At 40.8% G+C, this 14,458-nt stretch overlaps 1 protein-coding gene across 1 annotated transcript in view; it reads right to left on the reverse strand.

The window, feature by feature from the left end:
• Window positions 1-14,458, reverse strand: part of TMC1 (transmembrane channel like 1) — a 150,582-nt gene that overhangs the window by 18,468 nt on the left and 117,656 nt on the right. The window contains exon 14 of the mRNA XM_075559547.1: window positions 3,917-3,984. Coding sequence (XP_075415662.1) covers window positions 3,917-3,984 — 68 coding nt within the window. The remainder of the gene's footprint in view (window positions 1-3,916; window positions 3,985-14,458) is intronic.

Below are 14,458 nucleotides of genomic sequence, written 5' to 3' on the forward strand. Positions count from 1 at the left end.
GGAAAGCAGCAAAGAACCCCAAGAAAGAGAATGGTAATCCAAGATAAGGGACCCAAACTGCAAGCACGACGAGTTAGCCTCAGAGAGCATAGCTGGGATGTCATACACTTGTAGAATAATGATGCTCCTCCCCCACTTCCAAAATGCCAGGCTTGGACATGCATGTGACTCAGATTGGCCAATACGCTAGGAATACAGATGAGTCGGAACTTGAAAATTCCTAAAGTGGAAACTTTGAGATTCTTAAAATTTCCATTTTAAGAATCTCACAGGTTTTTCATTCTCTTCCTCCCTATTTCTGTGACGAGAAATGTTCCAGATGGGTTTTATTCTCTCATTCTGGGTCTCCAAAGGGAAATTCTGTATAAGAACAGAACTCCCCACCAACTCATTGGACAACTAGTATGAACAAGAAATAAACATCTAAGATTGGGGGGGAGGGGTGCTGGGGGCTGTGGGTCAAATTTCAGGCAAGCACAATATTTCACCTTGAAATTAATTTTACGTATAACCCCAAATCTAAGCTGACCTAAAATCACATTTATACATAAACATAAGTTCAGATCTGGAACTGACTGGTTGTCACCTGAAAACAGCAGCATATGGAGATGTTTACAGATTTCCAGAGCCATGTCTTGCTTATATAGGTATGTGCTTAGTTGAGAGGTGTGTGTCCATAGATGAACGAACACACAAGAACCATTACGAAGGGGAATGGCCAGTGAGACATGACATCTGAGGTGTGTCTCCTCCTAGCTCTGTTCCAGACTCACTGATGAGTGGTGGGGCACTAAATCCCTTCTCTAGGCTGATTCCATCATTAGTCAGTTGGAGTGCACTGCACCACCTGCTCCTTCTGAGAAGATCAACCACATGAAGGTTTACCTTATTTAACTCTCCAGTGGCAAGGCATGTGACAGGGAAACACGACATTTTATCATCTGAGAAAATCAGTGGAAAAACAGTTGCAGGACGGGGTGGAGGAGACACAGTGAAGGAATGCTTAGGGGCACATCCCACACTCATCTTCTGTCTCACTGCCCCTGCTCTGTGGCCTCCCTCCGCTCTGATTGGATGGAGATTTCATCCCTGAACAATATTACCACCACAGCCTACAGAATCTATGCCAACACCCAGTGGGTAAGTAGTGTAAAGGTTTATTGAGAGTGTCAGCCAAATCATCCTAACAAAATGGATTTAACTTATAAAAATATAAGTGTAATAAGTGTAAAGGACCCCTTCACTACTCAGCAACTCCAAAACCAATCACTGGACATCTCGGGTCACACACCAACTGAACGGACACAACCTCTCCTCACCCTTCTTTATTCGTTTTGAGGAAATTACCGATCTAGGGGATCGGACCCTGCTGCTTCAGATATCAGTGAAATTGGCGGGTGTCAGGCCCCTTGCACAGGGTGAACCTTCCAAACAGGTTACATGCTGTGATCACATCATCTTTTACCGTACCACGCCCTGACTGATCTGACAGTTATTCAAAGAGTGTTTGTTCACCAGGCTGACCTGAGGGTGAGTAACAGGCTTGTTTTGTGACTGCTATGTGGGGGCTGTGTGTTTGTGTGTGTGTTTGTGTTTTCCATGTTTCTCAGACTGAAGGCTATCGCATGTCTGTGAACATCAAAAGAAACATAATCTCTTTCTAAAATTCTCTTCAAACTACTACTGTCTAAAGAAAAAATATATATACAAAATGGGACATAACAGACTTTATCTGGAAGCATTTGGTAGAACATCAGATATTAAGAATTACCGTGTGAGCCATAGTAGATGAAATAGTTTCAAAATTACAAGTCAAACCAACCAGCACAGCCATCACAATGGCTTTCCTGACAATAAAACATAAATTTCTAGGCCGATGTGTTGTCTTAGCTCTGAGAGAACACAATAGACAGGCAGCAGATGTCTGCACAAATGGCATGCGTCAGGCCTGAGGGAATAATGGCACTTTGTGTAAGAGTTTTACAACTGAAATATGAGGCAACAGATTCTCATTACTCCACTAGCAATGCATGCCACTTTCTGCCGTCACTCCAGACAGTTGCAGAATCCACTGAAGCGCCTCTATGTTCCATGTTGGCTGGTAATTACATGTTAGGCCAGCTTTTTCCCCCTGCCTGGAAAATAAAGGATGCCTTTGCTCCTTTAAGAGACCCAGTGATGCAGGGGATTAAGCATTAGCCTGCCAATCACAAGGTTGGTGGAAGAAAGATGGGACTGCCCAGTCCCCAAAAGATTTAAAGTTTTGAAAAAGCAAGGGAGGAGTTCTATTCTGTCCTATTGGATCACTAAGAGTTACAATCAATTCCACAGCAATGAGTTTTTGTTTGTTTGTTTTCGGGGTTTTTTAAGGGGCTTTTTACCCCTAAGTCTTCCTCTGAATACATAGCCCATAAATTAGTAAATTTAGAAAATGAGAGCACAGAAATACATTTTTAAACGTAGCTGGCAATGCAGACGATCATGTTTGCATAATCTTTTCTTCATATGAATTTGCCTAGTGAGACAAGGTTTGGCAAGGCCCCTGGCAGGACAATGGTGCCCTTGAGAGCAGTCTTTGTATGACTAAAGAAAGACAATTGTAGTGTTGGATAGCGGTGCAGTCTGTCTACTTATACACGTCTAATAACTCAAGCAATGCACGATTGGAGGCTTTGAGTAACGGAGGACGCCCTTTCCACGGTACAGGCTTGTTGCTGGTGCGTGTGCACGGAGCAATGGGGTGGTCAGTCATACGGCACCGCATTCAGTATGCGCCAGTGGAATACAGCAGCTCAGTTGTCACGACTTGCAAGTTGGGTAACTCTTAGTTAAGACTGACAGATTTCGAGGACACATGGTCCCCAGATGAGTGGCATTAAACTTTTAAAGTCAAAAGCTGTGTCTACTGTATCAACTCTTCTCAGCCTGTCAGGGTTTATAGTGAGAATGATCTCCTTCCACCAGGAATAGGGCACTCCTTTGTACATGTAAAGAAATAATTCATATGTACATGACTCTGTGAGTTACAAAGGAAAGATCATATTTATAACTTGAATGGCCTAAATCACGTGTTCCATCACTGGAAACATCTGAATTTGGATTTTTTTTCACATATGAACAATTATATTTTAAATATATCCAGGAGAGATGATACAATTAAAGCAAGCTCCCAATGGTTATAAGCTTATTTATTTTATTCTGAACACATGGTCGTACGATCATTGATGTTTCCCTGTTAAGTCCTGCAGAGAAACCTATGAACGCCTTCAAAACCATCCACAGATAAGCCCGTTGCTGTGGAGTTGATTTGACCTGCCGTGACTCGGTGTATGTCAGAGTGGAACTGTGTTTGAGAGGGTTTCCGGTGGGCAGTTTTTGGAATACATCACCAAGCGTGTCTTTTGAGGAGCCTCAGAGTCCACCACATGCCAGCTTTCAGTCGTGCAGCTGGGCACCTCAATGGCTTGCACTGCCCACAAGTTTTCCCAGTCGAACGGACTCCTACATTTTACAGGGAGTGCTCTGACCTCAAAAGCAAACCAGTTTCTGCGTGGGATACACTCCTGGAGACCAAGTCGATTCGGCTCATAGAGGTAGAGCGGGACTCCTCCCAGGCTTTCTAAGGTGCATCTCTGTAGGGCAGCGGGTGGGCTCATTTTCACCCACGGAGCAGCCTGTGGGCTCAGACCTTCAGTACCTTTTGGGTTAGCAGGCGAGATCTTAACCACAGCCCTGACAGGCCTTAGGTGGAAGACACAGAGAATATCGATCAATTATTCATCACCATCCACTTTACAGAGACAAATGAGTTCGACACAGATTACAGTCTCTTCTGACCCCAGACTACAGCTCTTTTTGGCAATCAATAACCTGGAAGACGTTCTCACAGTGATAAACTAGCCGGAGGCTGACCTACCAGATCATGCCTTGGTTGAAGATCAGAGCAAGGACATTGCCGCTGATGTCAAATTCCGTGTATGACGGCTGAAGGAGAAAAAAGACAGTCGTGGCATTAGCATCTCAAAGAGTAAAAATCAAGAAGCCAGGTGTCTCCAAGTAGACATGGCTAGCCTTCCAAGTACCTTATTACAGCCACAGTAATGGGACGATCAGTATCAATGAAGGAAATCACAAGAAAGCTTCTGTTACTTCTTTTCCTACTAAATCATCTAAAAGTGCTCTTGTTCAATGCTGTGGATAGTCTCTCATGCATTGCTGGGCAAAGTAAAAATAACAAAGAACTTCTGGAAAAGCAATGGTGAGGTTTAAAAATCTCATTCTCTCAGACCCTGTAGACCTACTTCTAGGGATTTATCTTATGGAGGTCACCTTAAATGCAAGTACATTTAATTTAATTTTTTTTATTAAAAGATCATTTTATTGGGGGCTCTTGTAGCTCTTATAACAATGAATACATCAATTATATCAAGCATATTTGTACACATTATCATCGTTATTTTTTAAACATTTATTTTCTATTTGAGCCCTTGGTATCAGCTCCTACTTTTTCCCTCCCTCTCCTCCACCACCCTCATGACACCTTGATAAATTATAAATTATTATTTTCACCAACTGCTGTCTCCCTTCCCCACAGTTTCTGTTGTTCATCCCCCTGGGGGGGGGGGTGCAGTTATGTGTTCATCATTGTGATCGGTTATCCCTTCCTCCAATCCTCTCCCTACCTCCCCCTCCCCAGTTGGTATCACTAATACCAGTCCTGTTCTTGGATTCCATGTGTCCTGGGTTCTTACCTCTTATCTGTACCTGTGCACATACTCCCATCTAGCAAGACAGGACTGGGATAATAGTAGTGGGGCAGGGGGAGGGAGTGAGGACGCCTCAAGGAACCAGAGGAATATTATGTGTTTCATCAGTGCTTTACTGTGCCCTGGCTGACTCCTCCCTTCCCAGTGACTCTTGGGCTACAGATGGGATTTGGGTGTCGGCTCTGACCCCCTCATTCTCAACAGTATGTTTTTCTTTTAATTTATTTAAATCATTTTATTGGGGGCCCGTACACCTCTTATTACAATCCATATATACATCCATGTATCAAGCACATTAGTATCTTTGTTGCTTTCATCATTCTCAAAACATTTGCTTTCTACTTGAGCCCTTGGTATCAACTCATCATTTTGCCCCTCCATTCCTGTCCCTTTCTCCCTCATGAACCCTTGATAATTTATAAATTATTATTATTTTATCATAGCTTACACTATCCACCATCTCCCTTCACCCACTTTTCTGTTGTCCATCCCCCAGAGAGGAGATTATATGTAGATCCTTGTAATCGGTTCCCCCTCTCTCCCCACTTCCCTTCACCCTCCCTGTATCGCCACTCTCACCACTGGTCCTGAGGGGTTTATCTGTCCTGGATTCCCTGTGTTTCCAGTTCCTATCTGCACCAGTGTACATCCTTTGGAATAGCCAAGTTTGTAAGGTAGAATTTGGAACATGATAGTTTGTGGGGTGGGGGAGGAAGCATTTAAGAACTAGAGGAAAGTTGTATGTTTCATCAAAGCTACACTGCACCCTGACTGGCTCTTCTCCTCCCCGCTGCCCCTCTGCAAAGGAATGTCCAGTTGCCTACAGATGAGCCTTGAGTCCCCACCCCGCACTCCCTGTCATTCACAATGATATGATGTTTTGTTCTTTGATGTCTGATACCTGACCCCCTCAACATCTTGTGATCACAGAGGCAGGTGTGCTTCTTCCATGTGGGCTTTGTTGCTTCTGAGCTAGGTGGTCGCTTGTTTACCTTCAAGCCTTTAAGTCTCCAGATGCTATAATTTTTATAGCCGGCCACCAACAGCTTTCTTCACCACACTTGCTTATGCACCCATTTGTCTTCAGCGATCATGTCGGGAAGGTGAGCATCATGGAATGTCAGCTTAATAGAACAATGTGTTGTTGTACTGAGGGAATACTTGAATGGAGGCCCAATGTCCATCTGCTACCTTAATACTGAACCTATAAATATATGCACATAGATCTATTTCCCCATCGTCATATATAAATATATTTACATATGTATATGCTTGTATTTAGGTCTCTATAAATGCCCTTTGCTTCCTAGTTCTTTCCTCTATTTCCTTTTACTTTCCTCTTCTTTCTCTTTTTTTCTGTTTTTTTATTTTTTCTATTTATTTTTTTTATTTAATCATTTTATTATGAGACTCTTATCACAATCCATACATCCATCCATTCTGTCAAGCACATTTGCACATTTGTTGCCACCATCATTCTCAAAACATTTGCTTTATATTGAGCCCTTTGTATCAGCTCCTCATTCCCCACCTCCCCGCTCCCCCCTCCCTCATGAACCCTTGATAATTTATAAATTATTATTTTGTCATATCTTATACTGTCTGACATGTCCCTTCACCCACTTTTCTGTTGTCCATCCTCCAGGGAGGAGGTTATATGTAGATCCTTGTAATTGGTCTCCCTTTCCACGCCACCCTCCACCTTCATTTGGGTTTCAGTAATTCCTCTCAGTTACATTGCCCTTGATCACTCCCTACCAGGCCTCCCACACCCTCCTTGCCACTAGTTTTGAATAACTCATTGTTCCCTTGTGCCTGGGCTGGTTATTACCACTTCCTTTTCCCCACCTTCCCCTCTACCATGTCCCCCACAACCATCAGTCCTGTTGTTTTCTTTCACACATTGTTTATCCAGCCTATCTTATCTAGATAGACCTGCAGAGATAACAATATGCATAAAAAATAAGACAGTGTTAAACAAAGCAACACAGAAAAACAAAACAACAACAAAGAAACTAATGACAGACAAAATCAAAAACAAAAAAGAAAAGCCTGTAAGTAGTTCAAGTTCTGTTTGTTGACACTTAGGAGCGTTTTTTGGTTGGGTCTGATGGGGTGCCATGCCCTGGTCCCAAAGTCTATTTTTGATAGTCCCTCAGGACTTCCTTGCTCTGCTCCCCTTGCTGTTCTGCTGCACACCTTTAGTGTTTTGTCTCAGTGTGGTGGGGTCAGCTCCGGCACAAATCCCACACTGTGTCTCCAGTGTTGTCCCATGTAGAGCTATGGGATATCACATCTTGTAGTGGGGCCAGCCATGTGGTCCTCTCTGTGCATTGATTGCTCTGTGTGGGGCTATTGTCCTCAGGGCTTGGTGGGGCAGGGTGTGCTCCACTCCCTTCCTCCCCCTTCATTTGCTTCCGCTTCCATCTGGGGATGGTAGGTAAGTTCCTTTCCACCACCAGAAGGTCCAGTGTCATTCTCTGTGGCACACCCTTCCATGGTGGGGGTCAGGCTGGTTCTGGTTGGGGCCGGCCCTGTAGTCCAGTATAAGAGATCTTATTGTGGATGATAATACTATAGGTTTTATTGTCTTCTTTGCATTCTGCATAAATAAAAGAATGTTTTCTTATTTAGAAATTTTGACTAGAATGTAAACTACACACCTGCAATAAAGTAAATATAGAAAAGGAAATATAACACATATTTAAGAAGTGAGTTGTCATTTGGTCCATTGTCTGTCTCCTACCTAATACCTAGCTAGCTCAAGGCAATAGTGTTCTGTTCTTTGCACAGAGAAAGCACTGATCATCACCTGGAGCCAAGGTAGACATCTGTCCTAGAGCGTCCCGCTCAACACTTTTCTGGGGAAACATCAAGCTGAACTGCTTCTTTTGGTGGGGTCAATACTAATTTGAAAAGGCAATGAAATTAACCCCAATTTAATGTGGGAGAGAGAATGCAGAGGAAACTGATTAATAATAAGAAAATAAGAACAACACATATGAAATAAAGCACAAAGAGATCACGAGATAGCGACCAGGAGAGTAGCCGGTCACTAGCACTGGTCCCTATGCTGACATCTGCAGCTGTAACTTCAGACGACACATCTCCTCCTAAGAATGTCTTCCCACAACACACACACACACGCATACCCCAGAGATGACCCAATAACCTTTGTTCTGTCTAAATCTAAGAATCCACCCGTTTTCATAAGTTAATGCTGTTGTACCAGAATACAGGTGAGCAGTTTCAAAGAACAGAAATTTATTTTCTCTCATTTAGGAGGCTCTAAACAAAATGAAATGGACTCACTGCAGCTGAGCCAATGCGATTCGCAGCAACCCCGCAAAGCAGACGAAGATTGCCCTGCGGGTTTCCATGGGGAGAGAAGGGTTTCATGTTTCTCCTGATGTTGCTGGTGGTTTCGATTGCTGAGCCTGCCAGCACCCACTACACCACCAGGATTTGTTTTAGTTCAGGAGGTTAGAGATCCCAATTCAGAGTACAGTCTCTCTGGGAAGCAGCTCGCTCGGCCTTTGCTCTGAGGGAAGGTTCACGTTTCTTTTCCTAGGTTCCTTGGCAATCGTGTGCCTTGTATTTTCCTCCATATCTCCTTATTTCTCTGTCTTAATCTGCTCTTAAAGGAGCCCCGATTGTTTACCAGGTTATTAATTGGGTTAATAACTGCAAGGTCAGCAGTTCAAGCCCACTAACCACTCTCAGGCAGAAAGAGGAGGTTGGTATGAGTCAGAATTAACTCAATAGCAGTTGGCTGGCTAATCTGTTCTTTTTATAGCTCAAAGCACAGCTTACTACGCTATGATTAATATAACAACAACAATAACAACAAATTCCTAAATGAGATTACAACCATAGATGTCTGCTGTTGTTACGTGTCACTGAGTAAGTTTGGCCTCACCAAGACCCTGCATACAAAAGAACCAACCATTGTCTGGTCACGCACCATCCTCAGTATTGCTGTTATTCAAGCTAATCATGGCAGCTACTGTGTAAACCCACTTGGCTATGGGTCATCCTCTCTTTTACTAACCTGACACCTGATCAACCATGATGCGCTTCTCTAGGGACTAGTTCTTCCTGATGACGTATCTAAAGAATGTGAGCTGAACTCTCCCCATTCTTCCTTCTATTGAGCACTCTTGCTGTACTTCGTCCAGAATAGATTTGTTCACTCTTGGTATAGTATATATTCTGGGTGTCTATGGTGTATTAATTTTTTTGCCAACACCATGATTCAAGCGTATCGATCTTCTGTGTTTCTTGTTCATTGTCCAACTTTAGCATCACATGAAATGATTGGCACAGGCGCACCTTAGTTCTCAAAAGTAATAATTAGGTGTCTTTGATTTTGAACATTGTAAAGACGTCATTTGCAGTAACTAAAGGGGCAGGGATATATAATATATATTTGTGAGGAGCACAAGTAAATCCATAACAGACATCCCCAAAAATATTCATAAGAAGACAGAATAGATTTCAGTTTTAGAACACTAACAAAACAATTGACAATTTGCAAATGCTTCTCCCAAGAATCACCTAAGTTTATACCTCCACTTCATCACTTTCCCACAAGTCAGCACCACTCTTGTATACAGTAGAAAAATATGGGCAATTTGTCCTGTAACTGATTCAGAGAGGAAACAGGATTTATGGCAGAATAAGAATGGCTAAATCACAAGACAAAATGATGCAGAGTAAAATAATAAATTGTCCTGTAGGTGAGGCAGGATAAAAATGATCTAGATAAATTCAATATGAGTCTATTCAAGATATTTTCAAATGGTATTAAAATAGTTTCAATAGTTTGAAGATTATCCTGCAGCTTCATATCTGTAAGATGTAACAAGACTTGATTGACAGTTTCTGTTCTGAAATAAACAGTGGGGAAACTGCATCTTTTATGGAGAAAACTGAGTTTCTTTTCATCTTGAGAGTATTAATTCTGCATCTTTCCTTCGGTGGAAGTGTATTGCTGAAGTTCTTCTACATTGTCTCCTGGAGCCCAAGGGGATTACATACCCGCTTGAATGATGCTCAGTGGGATAACCTAAGCTAGCTGTATCATTGGAATCGCTTTTCTCTCTGCCAGTTCAGGAATCAAATCTTCCACCTTGGCCTCTTTGAAATGGTATCATGACTTAGCCCACCAAAGTACTGAAAATTAAAGGATAATAAAAGAGAGAGAGTAGAAAAAAACTCCGACTTCTGGGTATGTATTTCCTTTACTCTCACAAGTACTCATCAACCCAGGGCCAGAAACTTGATTCGGATTCATGGCAACTCCGTAGGACACTGTAGAACTGCCCCACTGAGTTTCCGAGAAGTTTTACTCTTTATGGACACAGACTGCCATATTGTTCTCTCAAGGAGCAGCTGGTGAGTTCAAGCTTCCAACCTTAAAGTTAGAGTTGAATATGGAACTACTGAGTCAACCGGGTATCTTCAAGCACATAGACCTCGAAAGATCATATGAGATGGACACATTCTTATAATTAGGTGACTGGAGAAACACAAAGGGAATTCTACAAACATCTTTCTTCACGCTGTGCTTGAAGCAGTAGCAACTGAAAGAATAACATCATTGATGTGTAAATTAACCTAAGGTAGAAAAAGCATCTGGGGCAGGCTACCATGCCTGATATGTGACTGGGATTAAGTCCTGAATTCATGGATTGTGATAAGAGTTATACGAGCCTCCAATAAAATAATTGAATTTTTCTTTAAAGACCTGAATGTAGACTTTCCCAAAACATTTCCTAGTTAGATGAACTGGGCCAGTCGCTTTGTTTCTTTGGGCTTCAGTTTTCTCAAGGACACCAAAAACAAAATCACTGCCGTTGAGCTGATTCCAACTCATAGTCACTCTATGGAGCAGGGTCCAACTGCCTTCTATGGGTTTTTGAAAATGTAGCTCTTGATGGGAGTAGAAAGCCTCATTCTTCTCCCTGGAAGCAGCTCATGCTTTTGAACTACTGACTTGTCATTAGCAGCCCAATGCATAACCATTATGCCATAAATAAGTCAGCAAAACCAACTCCATCAGGGGCTGGGGCACATTCTTGCCCGAAAATATTACCTGTCACCTGATGCTGGAACACATTCACATTCAATCTATGGGTGCTTTGGATGAAAACAAAAAGCTTTGAAGCCATCAGAACTTCAAATCCACTACCTACTCTGCAAGAGAAATAGGTGGCAATCTGCTTCCATAAAAATTTAGAGTCTTGGTGAGGCAAAATAAGCCGCTATGTAGCAGGGAAGCAACAAAGCCCATATGGACGAAGCACATCAGCCTGTGTTGTGTGATCATGATGTGTCAATGGGAATAAGTATAAGAAATGGAAAAACAAGCAATCAAATTGATCTGAAGGGGTGTAGACAAAGTGGATACCCAAAACAGTCCCTCAGAGAAGGGCCCCATGGAAGGGATGATATATCCAGGGTACAATATAGCACTGATGAAACGCATAATTATCCATTAGTTCTTTAATATTTCATCCCCTTACTATTATGGTGTTAAATTTACCTCATTAATTTTGTGAGACCTGTGCCTTGTCATTTGTATAATTAAGGCTGTTTGATGAATGAAATCCAAGATAGAGAAACCCTTCAGAAACAGTAAAGGGAGTAATGATTCCCGGAGGATATGGGAAGAAGATGGGCAGGGAGAAGGAGGGAAAGGGGGAACTAATAGCAATGATGTCTGTATAACCCCACTCAAGGAGAATTAATAACAGAATTGCAGGTGAAGAGATACAGTGGATGGTATAAGAAATGGCATAGATATCAAAGGGTTCAAGTAGAAAATGTTTTGAAAATGAGAGTGGCAGCAATTGTGTAATTATGCTTGATCTAATTGAATTATGGATTGCTATAATATCTGTAAGAGATCCCAATAAAATGATTTTTTTTAAATTTAGAGCCTTGGGAAACTCCTGGATCAGTTCTACTCTAACCTATAGGGTAGCTTTGAGTCAGAATCAACTCTATGCCAGTAAATGGGTTTGGCCCTTACAGAAAAAGTTTGCTAACTCTTGAGCTAGATAACTTCTCAGTTCCTTTTGAATTTAAACTAATTAGTTGAAAATTACACTTAGCTATTAAAAGACTTTTCCTTTAAATCTTTTAGGATTAAGCTCAGAAACTCCTACTAACTCTTTAGGGAGAAGAATGTCCCATATTTCTCTAGTGGACCAGCTGCTGGTATTGAACTGCTGGCCTTACTGGTTAGTACAATACATAACCACTTTGTACCAGGGTTCCTTATATGAGGATTAGACTATATTTTATAATTTTTAAAATGAAGTCATACTTTGATTATATAAATGTGAATAAATATGGAATATATATGTGCTCAATTGGCTTTAAAATATAAAAGGTTTAAAGAGAAGTAATGCTTGAGAAAAAGTAAATAAACAGGAAAAACATATTTTCTTGAAACTTGAGTTAATGGACATATTCATATGGTGTAAATGCAATGAGCTCATAAAGTCCATACATCCCTGACATGATTTCTGGCCATTTGAGGTGCCCATTTGAATTTGGGCTGAGATTCATTATAGTCAATGATTGAAAATGATCTTTTAAAAAATGTTTTGGAATTTTGTTTGATGGAGACTATAGTCAGTCTTCTACATATGGTGTTCATTGGGCTAAAAAGCCTGGGAAAATCCTCCCTCTGTAGACTTAGTTATTTGTGGCATATTGCCAACTGATGGATATCATGATATACAATTCAGGATCTCAGAATTCTGTCATTGTAGACTTGCCTGATATTCACACAAATCCCATTTCCCACATCTGGAATCATGGCTCTAGGAAAAAGTTTCTCAATTATGAACAAAAGATGAGAAACAGCAGCAATCCCTGGGAACTTGGTATAAAGCAAATTTTAGAGGTCCAACCCACGTGAATTGAACCAAAACTCTCTGTTTTCACAGGTCTTCCAGGACATTCTGATGCAAGCTCAAATTTAAGAACCACTGCTCTTGTACAAATCCTAGTCTCATATAGTGGATAATTTAGTGCTTTAAGGTTTTGCACTTCAATATTACTTGAGATCAAGAACCTCCTTATTGCAGACCCCCTTCCACAGATTCAAATTAAACTTAAAATACAGGTAATTCCATTCCTGATTCGTGTTCTTATTCCTACATTAGATACCCATGAATTCCCAGCTGGCTATGTATGTCCATATTTCTAGCTACAAACTGTCAGTTTATCCTCTAAGTATATATCCCAGTCTCACCTACTAATCTCATTCAACTGCTAGTAATTTGTGGGTTCCTGGAAGCACTTTGAATTTCAAAAGCCATTCCTTGGTTCATAAATTAGTCATGTTTCAGTGTAGATCTAGAAATGTCTAGTACTTAATTTATAAGTATTAAATGTGAAGTGTATCTAATGGGAATCTGGCTGTTGGTTTCAAAAGGACATGAATTTTAGTTCTAGTTCTACCACTGATCAACTATGTATCATCAAACAAATTATCTACCATCTTCTAAGCCTCAATTTAAGTCATACTCCTTATTGTACTTAAGCTCTGGTGGTCTTGTTTTAATTTTCTTCAGGTTCAACTTGAACTTGCATGTAAATAGTTGACGATATATTCTAATGTTGACCCCAGACCTTGTTCTGGTGATATTGCATTTTTCTACAATCTTTGTCCAGAGAGTTAATTGATTTGATTCTTGTGCATTCCACTCAGCAAAGTCCATGTGTATAGACATTTACATGGTTGAAAAATTTGTTGGTTGGCAAAATTCATTGTTTCTGGCATAATTTTTATCATCAAAATTCATTGTTTCCCAGCTTCTAAGCCTTCTTCCTTATTTTCAACTTCTGCATACGAATCACCAACAATTATCAGTTCATATAGACTATATATTTGATCAATTTCAGACTGAAGAAGTTGGTAAACATATTGTGTAATTAACTGTTCTTCCTTGTAGGCATATGGATACGCGTCTATTACTGACAGTGATGGATGATGAAAATGTTCTTTTCCACAATGAAAGTGATGACATTGATTTTTCAACTTGTCATTCCCAGCAGAGTAGACCAGATGATTGCCTCATTCAGAATGGCCAGCACCAGTCTACTTCAACTGACTAATGCATTTGTTATTGATCTATATGCATTCTATCTTGCTTTAATTTCTGATGTGTATACATTCATAATCCACACATTCCACAGTCATATGACTACTTGGTACCTGCAGCTATTTTTTCTCATTTTGAATCATGACTCTTTAACAAAGGAAGTTCTTGAAAACTTCACTCCATCCATATCCTTAAGATTGGCTCTACTTTGTAGAAACAGCTTCATTCCAGTCATATTTTGCATGTCTTCCCATCTGAGGACTCATCTTATGCCAGTATATCAGACAAGATTCTGCTGTAACTCATAAGGTTTCACTGGCAAACTTCTTCAGAAGTAGGTTGCCATGCCCCACTTCTTAGTCTGTTTTAGTCTAGAAACTCGGTGGAAATCTGTCCACCCTGGGGAAGACTTCTGGTATTATAAATGCTGATGTCATATCTCTTACCATCATGGAAACAAACAAACTAACACAGTATAAAAAACGGATGAACAAGACTGAATTTGCATGCTATCTCAATAATATATCTGAGCATTGAACATTAGTGAAAAGAACCCAGAGAAATATGGTA

This window comes from Tenrec ecaudatus, chromosome 10 (assembly GCF_050624435.1).
Source record: "Tenrec ecaudatus isolate mTenEca1 chromosome 10, mTenEca1.hap1, whole genome shotgun sequence".
Classification (NCBI taxonomy): domain Eukaryota; kingdom Metazoa; phylum Chordata; class Mammalia; order Afrosoricida; family Tenrecidae; genus Tenrec; species Tenrec ecaudatus.